At 42.6% G+C, this 13682-nt stretch overlaps 1 protein-coding gene across 2 annotated transcripts in view; it reads left to right on the forward strand.

The window, feature by feature from the left end:
• Nucleotides 1-13682, forward strand: part of Mon2 (MON2 homolog, regulator of endosome-to-Golgi trafficking) — a 77000-nt gene that overhangs the window by 31009 nt on the left and 32309 nt on the right. For both annotated transcript variants that reach the window (XM_052164659.1, XM_052164660.1), the window contains exons 8-19: nucleotides 115-309; nucleotides 2231-2355; nucleotides 2773-2909; nucleotides 3977-4130; nucleotides 5857-6083; nucleotides 7432-7513; nucleotides 8250-8434; nucleotides 9307-9419; nucleotides 12158-12262; nucleotides 12582-12662; nucleotides 12741-12814; nucleotides 12897-12987. In XM_052164659.1, coding sequence (XP_052020619.1) covers nucleotides 115-309; nucleotides 2231-2355; nucleotides 2773-2909; nucleotides 3977-4130; nucleotides 5857-6083; nucleotides 7432-7513; nucleotides 8250-8434; nucleotides 9307-9419; nucleotides 12158-12262; nucleotides 12582-12662; nucleotides 12741-12814; nucleotides 12897-12987 — 1569 coding nt within the window. The remainder of the gene's footprint in view (nucleotides 1-114; nucleotides 310-2230; nucleotides 2356-2772; nucleotides 2910-3976; nucleotides 4131-5856; nucleotides 6084-7431; nucleotides 7514-8249; nucleotides 8435-9306; nucleotides 9420-12157; nucleotides 12263-12581; nucleotides 12663-12740; nucleotides 12815-12896; nucleotides 12988-13682) is intronic.

The following is a 13682-nucleotide window of genomic DNA, read 5'->3' on the forward strand; positions in this document are numbered from 1 at the left end:
AAAGAACAAAACTTACTAACAAAAGGGTAAACTCACTAATTTAGATCATTTACGATAATCTTATTTTTTAGAAGTAACACTACAAACTCAGTATTTTTTTTCCTTTGCAAATAGCATCAAGAATTCAGTTTTCTCCTCAAAGAAAGAGTATGTCCACTTGTGATCAAGCTCTTTTCTCCAAACATAAAGTTCAGACAAGGTTCCAGCACGTCATCTTCTCCAGCACCAGTTGAAAAACCGTATTTTCCTATTTGCATGCGCTTACTGAGAGTGGTGTCTGTTCTGATCAAGCAGTTTTACAGTCTCCTGGTGAGTGTCCATTTCCGGGCATGTTTTTGTATACGATTGCGTGCATTCTTGTTTCTCTGATAGAATAGCTGAGCCATGGACTTAAAGGAAGGAAGGTTTACTCCTCAGCTCCTGGTTTCAAAGGCTTGGTCCTTACACAGCTGATTGTATCATGTGGGGCCTAAGTTAGGTTTGGGGCATGTCACTAGAGCGGCTTGTCTCATGGTAGCCCAGAAGCAGACGGACCGTGCCTGTGGCCTCCTCCTCCAACTCCCTTTATTCCATCCGGGCTCTGGGCTTTTGCTGGCCCTATCACCCACATGCAAGGTGAGCTGTCCTTCCTATCAGTCAGTCCTCTTTGTGAACACCCTCACTGATGTGCCCAAACGTGACCCCACGATGCCCTAGGTGTGTATTAATTCAATCAAGGTAACGGTGGAAATTAAGCTCAGTTGTTTTTAAATAAAATAGATAATTGTATATATGTTAGAATATTATATATGTGTGTGTATATAATATAAATCTTTTATATATATATGACAGTGAAGATGCATTGATGCTAGTACAATTTGATTTTTGTTTCCATGATCCCTGCCAAGGCATTTACTGTTCTAATGCTATTGCTTTTGTGCTATCAGATCTAAATCTCACTACACTGAAAATAACAAATCATAATAATATTATGAAAATGCATTTGACCTCATACACTCCTAGAAACAATCTTGAGCTCATATGAGACCTCGAAGCCTGTCTTCATAGTGACACACTTCCTCCAGTAAGTCCATACCTCCTAATAGTGCCACTCCCTGTGGGCCAAGTATTCAGACACATGAATCTGTGGGAGACCAACCTATTCAAACCACCACATTCACTCCCTGGCCTCCAGAGCCTTGTAGCCACAACATAATGCAAAAATACATTCGGTCCAACTTCAAAAGTCTCCACAATCTCAAACTTGTTTAAAAATCCAAAGTTCAAAGTCTCTTCTGAGATCCATGCAATTTCTTAACCATAATCCTCTATAAAATCGAAATCAAAAAAAAGATCACACACTTCCAACATACAATGGTACAAAATACACATTACTGTTCCAAAACATCATAGTGAGGAAATTCTGGACCAAAGAAAGACCAAAAGCCAGCTGGCAAACTATAAACTCTGCCTCTCCATCTCTGATGCCAAATGCTCTTCAGATCTCCAGCTCTTTGCAGCTTCGTTGACTGCAACACACTTCTTTTTCTTGGGCCACTTCCACTTCCTGTTAGTTGCTGTCCTTGGTAGGTAGGGATCCCAGGACTCTGGCTTCTCCAACATCAGGTGGTGTCCAAGGCGATCCAGGCTTCACCTCCAAGGCCTCACGACGGCCCTCTGGGCTCTGCAGTGATGCCCAACACATGCCTGGCCTCAGTGGCTTTCCGTAGTCGTGGAGGGAGATTTTATAATCCCTTTCTCTGCCCTTGTCTTGAAAGCCAGCCAAGAGGCTCAATTCCCATGCAGCAGCAGGAGACTGAGTCACTGCGCATAGCTTGAGCTTATGTGAGATCTCAAAGCCAGCCTCCATGGTGACAAACTTCTCCAACAAGGCCGTACTGCCTAATAACACCACTCCCTGTGGGCCAGACATTGAAACACACGAGCTAAGCCCCCACAATGCCAAACTGCCTCTGCGTTTAGCATAGGTGTGGAGCATTACTGGAGGTTAGCTCATACATCTGTTAGCAGTTTGTAGGGCTAGAGATGGTGTACTGTGTTTCCTAAAGACAAGGTCAGGAATGAACCGCTGTAGCAGATCATTATTGTTTCAGGGATATAGTTAGAGGGAAGCTGTGCTGGTTTTCTGCTGAGCTAGTTCTGCATTTTATTCTAGTTACGGTGAAGATGATTTCAGATCGTTGTTAGCATTTCTTTTTGACTTGAATGTTTAAAAATCTGTTCGTTTTAGGTGACTGAGTGTGAAATATTTCTGTCACTTCTGGTGAAGTTTCTGGATGCAGATAAGCCACAGTGGCTTCGAGCTGTTGCTGTGGAGTCGATACACAGGCTGTGTGTGCAGCCTCAGCTATTAAGGTAAATTGCGGCAGGCTTCTGTTACACAGATATCCCGATAGCCTTGTGCTGAGTCAAGAAGAGCTCAGTGCCTATGTGCAGGCATTAGTGATGCTTAGCAAAGACACTGCATTTATGTGCATGAAGTCACCCCTCCTGGGCAGGAGCCCAGGAGGACCTGGGAGAGGTCAGACACGGGGGTAGTGAGCCATCATTTACCTAGCCAATGAAGCCAGCATTTCTTTTTCTTTTTTGTTTTGTTATGACCTTTGTCAAATAAATCTTTATTTCAAACCCACATTAGAGAAATCACTCAGGCATAAAGAATGACACCAAATATGGGATTGTAAATATTAAACAATATTATTGGCTATTAAAATGTGAATATTATAATACATTAAAATGCTTTTCTCAGAAATGTTTAAAATTATTTTGCAGATCATTTTGTCAGTCATATGACATGAAGCAACATTCCACCAAGGTTTTCCGAGACATTGTGAATGCGCTGGGGTCTTTTATCCAGTCTCTGTTTCTTGTCCCTCCTACTGGAAATCCTGCCGCAGCCAACCAAGCTGGTAAGGTCCTTGTCGTCGTTGTCGTGCTTGTCCTCGCTGTCTCCCTTGGTTTGCAGGAGACAGTGTTAGGAGAGCAATTTGTACTATACAAATTTAAACCATCTATTGAGAGTAAAGATTTATATTTTTGTTAAATATAAATTTTCTAAAATATATAAAAATGATTGGTATTTTTGTTTGTTGCTATAACTATATGTGTTCATATATGTGCAGGCACAGGTCGTGTGTGTGTGTGTGTGTGTGTGTGTGTGTGTAGGCCAGAGAGCAACCTTGATTGTCAACCTTGTGTTTTGAGACAGTTTTCTCACTGGGACCTGGGGCTCATCCGTTAGGTGAGCTGGATGACTGGCAAGGCGCTGGGTCTGCCTGTTTCTGCCTCGCCAGTGCATCCCAGCCAGGGGTTTCTGTGGGTACTGGGGAGCAAAGATAAGCACTCCTCTATATATTGTTCATGTTGGAGTTCCTCTGTCCAGTTGCATGTTTTCTTCCTTTACTGTGAGACTGAGGTTAAAATAACTTCCACCTTTTTCTTTAACACACACACACACACACACCCCTTAGTGTGCTGGAAAGTGCCTATGTAGCACTGAAGAGCAGGCCCTCTTGCCTGTGTAACAAATGCTTTACCCCACAGAGCTACCTACTTAGGCTTTTTAATAACTTTTTTTTTAAATGTCAGCTTTTTTTTTTTTAAGATTTATTTATTATTTTATATAAGTACACTGTAGCTGTCTTCAGACACACCAGAAGAGGGCATCAGATCCCATCACAGATGGTTGTGAGCCACCATGTGCTTGCTGGAATTTGAACTCAGGACCCCTGGAAGAGCATTCAGTGCTCTTACCCACTGAGCCATCTCTCCAACCCCCTCTAGTAACTTTTATATTAAAAAATTAAGTGGTCATTTAAAGGAAATAGACTCTCTGGGTAAAACAGAGGCAACAGATATCATTTATAGGTGTCACACTTGAGAGCACAGAATCTTTAAGTCTGAGTAGGTGTTGGAAGTTATTGGCTTGAAATCAAGGAATAAGTTGGTATGTTTGTTTTTCCTTCTTTCCTAACAGGAAACAATAATGCAGGCGGCCCAGCCTCCGCCCCAGCTAACTCAGGAGTGGTGGGCATTGGTGCAGGGGTCACTCTGCTGCCGGCGTTTGAGTACCGAGGAGCCTGGATACCCATCCTGACGATTACAGTGCAAGGCAGTGCCAAAGCCACCTAGTAAGTAGCAGCAACATGATTTCATGATAAATATACCACTGAAATGATATCTAATGCTGAAGTACTTCTGGCTACATTATATTTAATATTGCTGATACATTGTTTTGTCATATTCTGAGAATTTTGAGCAGGACTAAATTTTCTACTTGTAGGGTGCTAATAGCACTATAAACAATGTGATTTATGACCTGAGTTGACTCCCCTGTCCTGCATAGCTTCGTAGTTATGTGTATGGCTTGGCTCTTAGACCTCCTGGACCTAGCTCGTCTAGAATAGAGTTCCCTTTGGCAAATTCATCCTTATTTAACCTAATTAATCTGTGAGATGTAAATTGTCACAGCTAAATTCTAGGTCTTCCCTGTGTATGCATGTGTAATTCTTGTGTACACGTGAGCTGCAGAAGCCTTCTGCTGTTCTGTAAGTAGTTTTTTCTTGCTACTGCCTGTGGAACAGAGTAGTTTTCAATTTTGATGGAGTCAGCTTACCTATTTGGTGTTATATCTAACAAATTGTTGCAAGAAGAGACAGAAACTTAAATCATAGGAAGAAACATAGGCATACATGTATGAGTTGTGTAATTCCTTTTATATGTAGGTCACTGGTTTATTTCGAGTTAGTTTTGTGTACAAGAGATAGGGCTCTGACATTTCCTTTTCTTTGGATATGAATACAACTTACAACTATTACCATTCATTCTTCGCTGGTGAATTCGTCACTCTGCGTTCTTAGCTTGAGAATGGCCATGTTGAGGGATCCAGAGCCATAGTTCCTCACTTGTCCTAACTTAGCACAGAAGGCTTACTGTCTGCTCTCTGAACACCTGCTCCTGGGGAGGAGAGTTGAGCTTGACACACAGATGTCCCTCAGTGCTACTGCACTGTTAGCCGATGGTCTCTGAGGTCACCTGTGCTCTGGGTATCTCAGGGTTGTGCTTTCTCTGATGTAAAAGTATCGTCCTCTTGTGAATTTATTTTATCTTTTATGTCACTTTAAAGGGAAGAGGTTGAGAAGCGTCATAATCTACGTTACTGTATTTTCTGTTTTTGTTGTTGTTGTTGTTTTGTTTGTTTTTTGTTTTTTCGAGACAGGGTTTCTCTGTATAGCCCTGGCTGTCCTGGAACTCACTCTGTAGACCAGGCTGGCCTCGAACTCAGAAATCTGCCTGCCTCTGCCTCCCAGAGTGCTGGGATTACAGGTATGCGCCACCACGCCCGGCTCTTTTAGTTTTTATGTTTATCATTTATCACAGCAATATATGATGTGATGTCACCATATATCAATTAGATGTTATGGCAGCACCTTGGTCTTAATTTTTCTCATCACTTTTTTACATTAAAAAATACATTTTGTTTGTGTGTGTACACATGTATGTACACCGTAGCGTATGTGTGAAGGTTAGAGCACTGCTGGCAGGAGTCAGTTCTCTCCTCCGCCATGTGTGTCTAAGGGATCAGACCCTTGCCGCAAGCACATTTACCCACGAGCCACCCCTCCAGCCCTCTGATCATTTAAAAGGACTGCAGCCCCATCTCCAGATGAAACCAGCTCAGGAAGGTCACTGCCTGTGTGTGTGTGTATGTCTGTGTGTGTGTGTGTCTGTGTGTGTGTGTGTGTGTGTGTGTGTGTCTTCCTGTTAGTAATTTTTAGAGTCTACAAATTATGAAATGGTGTCCTGTGGTTCTTGCCCGTGGCTTCTCATCAGTGCTTGCATTCCTTGTGATTTCAGCCTCGAGATGCTGGACAAAGTTGAACCCCCAACTATCCCAGAAGGCTATGCCATGTCTGTGGCATTCCACTGCCTTTTGGATCTCGTCCGTGGCATCACCACGATGATAGAAGGAGAGTTAGGAGAGGTGGAGGCGGAGTGTCCCACTGTCACGGAAGGAGCGTCTTCACAGTCATCAGAACGGCGAGATGAGCAGGCAGTGTCAGACCAGATGGACCAGGAGACAGGTGTGCCGCGGCTGTCCTTGTCTTTGCTACTTTTCAATACTTGGAACGTTAGGGTGGATTGAGGGAGTGTCCCTGTGCTGTGCTGTCACTCACCCTTATTTCCCTGTTATTAACACTTTACCATGCTGCTCTTACCTTTCTCTTTATTTTGTATACATGTCGTTATATTTTTTCTGAGCCATTTGAGATGAAATTCTAGACATGCTGTGCCACTGTCCCTTACTACTTGGACGGAGTTTTCTAAACTAATCTGTAGTCTGACCCGTTCTGATGCAGCCACTGTTAGAAATTAGGGCCAATCTAGTATATAATATTAACCTCGGTCTTATTCATATTTACCAGTTGTCCCAGTGTTTTTCTTTGTGGTCCATTGTTTTTAATTTATTGCTGTGTGTGGATATTTTCCTACGATGTGGAAAAAAGTTCTTCAGTTCTTGTTTTATACGACATTGACATTGTTAGGAGAATATATCCCAAGTTGTTTCTTCATTCTAAGATTAGCACAGGGTGGTTCCTATTTTAACTTAGCTACTAATGTAATGAATCAGTATGCGAAGAAGCAGAAATATCAGTTTTTGGAGATGTTCTCTTTAGAATATAATGTGATTTTTATTAACTTAAAATCACTGGCCGTGTGTCACTTTTTTATATACCTTTCTACCATTTTATTTTCCTTGTATATTTAGTTTCCCAGAATGCCCTGCCCCTAGAAGCTCAAAGCTCCTTTATTCATACTTTTTCTTCATACTTTATTATCTCTTGATAAAGGCCCCCACGTGTCACGACATGTCTTGTGTCCCTCCCATGTTCTCGTGGTCCCCTTACAGCTCAACCCAAGGTGCTCTCAAGTGCCCTCACGTGGTTCTGGTCCAGCCCAGGAAGCACAGGCAGCTAGAACTGAGACTCACCTGGGTGTGGGCACTAGGTGTGCTTCTTGCCACTGGCCAAGTGTCTGGATTTGAAATGTCTGCTTCTTTGTACTAAAGAGCGTGACGTCACCCTAGGTTCTCTATTTGTAGGTCATTTCTACATGGTCCGTTCTAACCTTACAGATTTGTAAATCTCCTCTCCACCCGTGAGGTGCCCAGTGCCGTTTGATTTGCTGTATCACTGATGCTTGGTTCTCAGCATCCAGAACAGTGCTCTGGCCGAGCAAGCAGTTCGCACTGTTGGCCACACTAATTTCTAGTCGATCACGCAGATGGAACTGCTACAGCTTCTACATTTTCATTATTTGGATATTTTAAATATTAGTGTTTGATGCCTAATAACTGAGTTACTGAGTTTTATAGACTTGACAGCTTGCTGTAACGGTGTAACCTGATAAAGTGTTGTATTCCCTTTGAAGTGAGCAGAGCTGTTTGGGAAGAGATGGTGAGCGCTTGCTGGTGCGGTCTTCTCGCTGCACTCTCGCTTCTTCTCGACGCCAGGTATTACGTCTGTAAGCTTTACGGATGTCAGTGCATTTAAGACCACAATACGCTTACTTCCCTTTGTCCCAGGAATTGATTTTCTAACCCTAGCTATCTGTGTGAGTAGAACTTTGGCGCTTTTTTTAAATTTCATGTTCAGTGTGATAATTTGTGTGCACGCTGTCATGATGGAATTGGGGTGGTTAACATTGCCATCTCCTTGTTTACGAACATTGTTCCTGAGCATCCCCTCTGGAGCCTTGCTTGCTCTGGACTCCCACTAGGGCAGTCACGATGCTTTAGTCAGAACTACAGCTTTCAAGTTACAGCGCTGCGGCATGCCAGGCTTTGCCACCGCCTCTGCAGTGATGATGACTGGCTTGGTATTTCTCCCCAGAGTTAACTGACTTTAGATGTTTATGCCAGGTGTGGTGCTTCCTGCCTGGAATGCCAGCACTTGGGACGTTGTTGAAGGTAGATTGGAATGAGTTTGAGGCCAGCCTACAGAAAATACCATCTCAGTAAACAAGTAAAATACTTGATATTTTTAATTTAATCTTTAAGTTCTTTTTTTCCAACTATGAATTGTATTACATGATGTAGGTCAGGTTTTTAGATTCCTTGATTAAAATTCCATCCTGAGTACATTGATTTTAGCTTTTTCTTGAAACCTCCCTGAGTACGTACTCCTGAATCGTGTTCTGAAGCATAGCTGAGATCAGCTGCTAAGATGAACAGAGCGCTTGTCTTCCAGCACAGATGAGGCTGCCACTGAGAACATTCTGAAGGCTGAACTGACCATGGCTGCTCTCTGTGGAAGACTGGGTCTCGTAACCTCAAGAGACGCCTTCATCACAGCAATATGCAAAGGCTCCTTGCCTCCACATTATGCTCTGACTGTGCTGAATGCCTCCTCTGCAGCTGCACTCTCCAATAAATGTAAGCGCTAAGCTACACAGCTTTCTCCGCCTACTGGGGTGGATGCCAACAGAGAATGGGGATAGAAAGTCCTCGCTCAGTCCTCCTGCTGTCCCACACGTGGACGGTGCTCCCGCCGGGCAGGTGTGCTCCCACCTTTCCATTTTGTCCTCCTCTTCAAAACAGTTCTTTTGTCTCCTGAAAGGGAAAGTGAAGCTGAGGCTTAGGGTCATTGGACTCTGTGTTTCCCTTTCCCAGGTGGCCACAGAATATATCTCTTTTCTTCTGCTCGTCCCTTATAAAAGGTGGAGAGAAGAATAATATTGTAGTAGCAGTGTTAAGTAATAACTATGCAGATACATAATATAATTATGACACTCCTTTGTAACTACAGTACGTTGTTGAAGTGATGACTATTGGTTTTCTGGTTGGCCTAGAGAACTATAGTATTGCCACCGCTTATGTTACATTAATATTAAATAACTAATTTTTTGGCTAATACTTTGAGAACACTAAGGTTTATTACATTTAATTTATATATATTTCAATGTGATACCCAGATTTCACACTCAAAATTTATTTGCCTATAACTAGAAAAGTACACATTGATTCATGTTTAAAATATTTAATGTGTTCTAATTTTGTTCTCATAAAATGTGCTATCAGCGTTTTATAATTACAACAACTTACATGGAAAATTCCTTCACGTATTTGCTTCTGTTAGTGTTTGCACCTATGAGTTTTTCAGATGTTTGCATAAATCAGAATAATAGTATGGCTGTTTAATTATAAGGGTTGAGCTTTATTTCGATTAATCTTTTACAGTATAACAAATAGTGCCTTGAAAGAACTATGAGCTCTGTGCTGCACTGAGGCTTTCTGTTGTGTTCTAGCATATTCTATCCAGGGCCAAAGTGTTATGATGATCAGCCCGTCCAGCGAGTCTCACCAGCAAGTTGTGGCCGTGGGTCAGCCTCTTGCTGTGCAGCCTCAAGGAACAGTGATGGTAATTTGACTAGGGTGGGGGTTACGGCGGGTACCAGTTAGGGGTCAGGGCTTCTGTTGTGTTCAAGTCTTGTACTTTCCAAATGGTATTACTTTCTGAGATCCTTGGTCCTGGAGGATGGTTCTGAACAAAAGAATTATTTATTTTCTTGACATTATTATAACTGATATACTAATTCAACTTCCTTTGTGCATGCATGTGTTTATGTGTATTGCTATGTATGTCAGCACATGTATAGCCCAGCAAGTGTGCTTATGTGTTTGTGTGTAGAGGCCGAAGATCATCGTTTGCATCTTCCTCTGCTGCTTTACATTACCTGCTGATGCATGGTGTCTAAGTCACCTGACTGTAGAGCCAGCCTCCTGCTAGTAGTCTAGGTGGCTGTCTCCACCTCCCTGTGACTGGAGCTATAGACAGCCACCATGCTCGCCCAGCATTGACATGGGTTATGGGGTCTGACCCTCAACCCTCACACTTATGTGGCTTTGGCATCCAGTTGTGGTAAACTGAGGCAGGCAGTCGTTTAGGGGTCAGTGCTTATAGCTGCTGATGGGGGTGGATCCAGATACCTACAGCAGCTGATCCCAATGGCAGCCTATGATTAGATAAGTTACTCAGCAGACTTTTCTCCTTGGGAACAGTGGATGAAACAAAAGAAAGAGTCCAGTAACTTCATACACACAAATATATACATATATGCAGACAGACACACACACATTCACACATAACCTGAATGGTTAGAGGAAAGCTCCAGCAAGCAGACTCCAAGCATTTCACACATGCACACGCATACATACACACAGTTGGTAGATAGAGCAGGCTCCAACACACACGCAGACGAGTTTACACACACATACACACGCATACATACACACAGTTGGTAGATAGAGCCGGCTCCAACACACACGCAGACGAGCTTTACACACACATGCACACCCATACATACACACAGTTGGTGGATGGAGCAGGCTCCTACACACATGCAGACGAGCTTTACACACACATACACACGCATACATACACACAGTTGGTAGATAGAGCAGGCTCCAACACACACGCAGACGAGCTTTACACACACATGCACACACATACATACACACAGTTGGTGGATGAAGCAGGCTCCTACACACATGCAGACGTGTTTACACACACATACACACGCATACATACACACAGTTGGTGGATGGAGCAGACTCCAACACACACGCAGACGAGCTTTACACACACATATACACGCATACATACACACAGTTGGTGGATGGACCAGGCTCCTACACACACGCAGACGAGTTTACACACACATACACACGCATACATACACACAGTTGGGGGATAGAGCAGTCTCCTACACATACGCAGACGTGTTTACACACGCATACATACACGTAGTTGGTGGATGGAGCAGGCTCCTACACACACGCAGACAAGCTTTACACACACACATGCACTAGCATACATATACACAGTTGGTGGATGGAAGGAACAGCTTTCCAGCCCTCCACACTTTATTTTTTCTTCCATAGCTTAAATATCCCAGCAAAATCTTTTAAGTAATATAGAATTATATTGTGGTTACATTTTAGTTTTCTTTGTAAATGAATATGAAAACACAGTGTGTGCCCGACACCTTTACAAGAAACAACATTAAGTAGTGCAGGTAAAGAAAACAAATTATTCCCAAGAACCCCATGTACACTCATAGCTAAGCAACTCGTTATAGATGAACAAAGTGTGAGCAAGTGAGGTAACTGTCTCAGCCAGTTTCTCTTTCTGCCAGGCAGCAATATGCAGTAACAAAGAAAGAAGTAATTGTTATTTATCTTTAAAAGTAATCATAATATTCTTAAAAGAATCACAAATCTAAACTTTTATATAAAAATCAGTCATATCTACCTTAAATTATCAGCTTATCTTATTAAATCATATCAGGAAGCGGAGGGCAAACATGGCTACAAGAAATGAGTCATCACAGTCCAGCCTCAGTGAGACTCGTCAGCCAGGGCAGGCACTGTTCTTGTTCCCTCACCAGGAAAGCCCCTAGCTTAACTGATAAGAGTGCGCCTTCTGAACGTCATGTTGTCCCTAAGGTTTTCTACATCAGAGCCAGTAAGTAGCAAAGACGTCTTAACCTAGCTCAACTAACAGCTGTATTTTTCCAAATGCTTTCTAAAGGTGGTAGTCATTGCTGACAATCTAAGTCTCTAAGTTTTTCTCTACGGTGGTGATTGAGTCATTAATCGGCCCCAGCAGCAAGGCCTGAAAAAGATCAAGCATTAGTATTGTGAGTGCCAGAGAGACTGCCCAGTGAAGGGCTGAGAGCCCCCTAGAGTTCTCATATAGTTCTTAGATTAAGAGGGATATGAAGGCAGCAAGCAGAACAGCACTCTGTAGCAGCATGAAGTCCTCAGGACACGTGGTCCTCGGGGCTGTGCACAGCGAGGCTCACGCGTGTGGCTGTGCTAACAGGTGGGCTGCATTCCATTAGTTCTAAAGCCATTTATTCCCCCTACCCAACCCCCTGCCTGACCCTCGGCAATGTGGCAAACACTGTACTCTGTGAACTGTCAGTTCAGTCCTGGTAACACAACTTTGTGTTTTATAAAACCACCCGAACTTCTTTTCCTAGCATTCTTGGTTTTCATATAAGACAGTCTTTGAATGCATTCATGCTGATCTTTAAGCTGTTAATTTTTAAGAATCTATAGCAGTTGCTACAAATCTATCTCTTTTCAATATAGCTGACTTCCAAAAATATCCAGTGCATGAGGACTCTCCTTAACTTGGCCCACTGCCATGGTGCTGTTCTGGGAACGTCATGGCAGCTTGTTTTGGCAACTCTTCAGGTACGTGGCCGTATTGGACTCTAGATGTATGACTGCTGGCGGTTAAGCAGCGCCTGTTGGCCCCTTAGGAAAGCCTGATAGACAGTGTAAAGCAGGAGACATGGTAAGGAGTAACAAGCTAGGAATGTGTTAGGACGTAACGGACTGCATACAGTGCCATAAACTACTGTGTGTGCACACTACAGTTATGTCATATAAATGGGGCTAATTACTTTGATTCGAATTAGTAGGATATTACTGATTTTAGTTTTCATTGCTAGCTATTACCATTGACTTTAGTTATTAACATTTTATGGTTTTATCTTGTTTTGATTTTTAGCATCTTGTGTGGATTCTGGGACTAAAGCCTAGCAGTGGTGGTGCCTTGAAGCCTGGCAGAGCAGTAGAAGGACCCAGTACAGTAAGTGGCAGCCCCTGTGACCAGTGGGGGCTTCCTGAAACACCAGCACACTCCACACTGACTTCACCCTTCCTTTAGGTTCTGACAACGGCAGTGATGACAGACTTGCCAGTGATCTCCAACATCCTCTCCAGACTGTTTGAGAGCTCACAGTAAGTCCATGTTGTAAACTGACAGCCACACTGTTTCGAGTGTATATTTGAGATGAAATTGTCTTTTTCATTTTCATTTTAGGTATCTTGATGACGTATCTTTGCATCATTTAATAAATGCACTTTGTTCCTTATCTCTAGAAGCAATGGATATGGCCTATGGAAATAATAAGGTGTGGTAATCTACATTTCTTTTTGGCTATACAAGGTATATAAGTCACCCTAGTGTTTGATTGGTAGGACAGGAGGAGTAGAGAAGGCATGATGTAGTTTGTGATTTTTCCAAGGTGTAGGAGGTTTAACGTTAAGTCCCTTCTTCCTTAGATGCTGACTATTCTTATGTTTTATAAATAGTGCAGCACAGCTTTTATATATCACTTTCACACACAGTGCTTGCATTTACCACTTACAGTGCAGGGAGTACAAGACTGCAGTTAGGACGTGTGTGGCAGATTTGGGTGGTGGGTTTGCCCTCACTGGAATGGAAGATCAGGAACTAATTGTTTCTTCTGAAGATGATGATTCTCCTCACCTTAAAATGAAACATTTTCATTGTCTATTAATTGAGTAAATAGGACAAGATTCTGTCCTCCCTGCCAGGTAAGTATAGAACAGGACTTCTGCACGTTAGCATTCAAGAACATTTCTTTCTGTAGTCAAAATATTTTCTATTAAATTTGTAAAGCACAGAGAAATTTGAACTTAACCATATTTTAGAAATTGCCATTTGAAATGAAATGTTTGTGGCTAACAGCATTCGGTGGTAAAGCACTTGCCAACATTGTGTGAGGTCTTGGGTTTGATTCAACCACAGTAAAAATATATACAGAATAAAAACAAATAAGTTGTTAGCTGAGAGGGCAACTCA

This window comes from Apodemus sylvaticus, chromosome 20, assembly GCF_947179515.1.
Source record: "Apodemus sylvaticus chromosome 20, mApoSyl1.1, whole genome shotgun sequence".
NCBI classification, from domain to species: Eukaryota; Metazoa; Chordata; class Mammalia; order Rodentia; family Muridae; genus Apodemus; species Apodemus sylvaticus.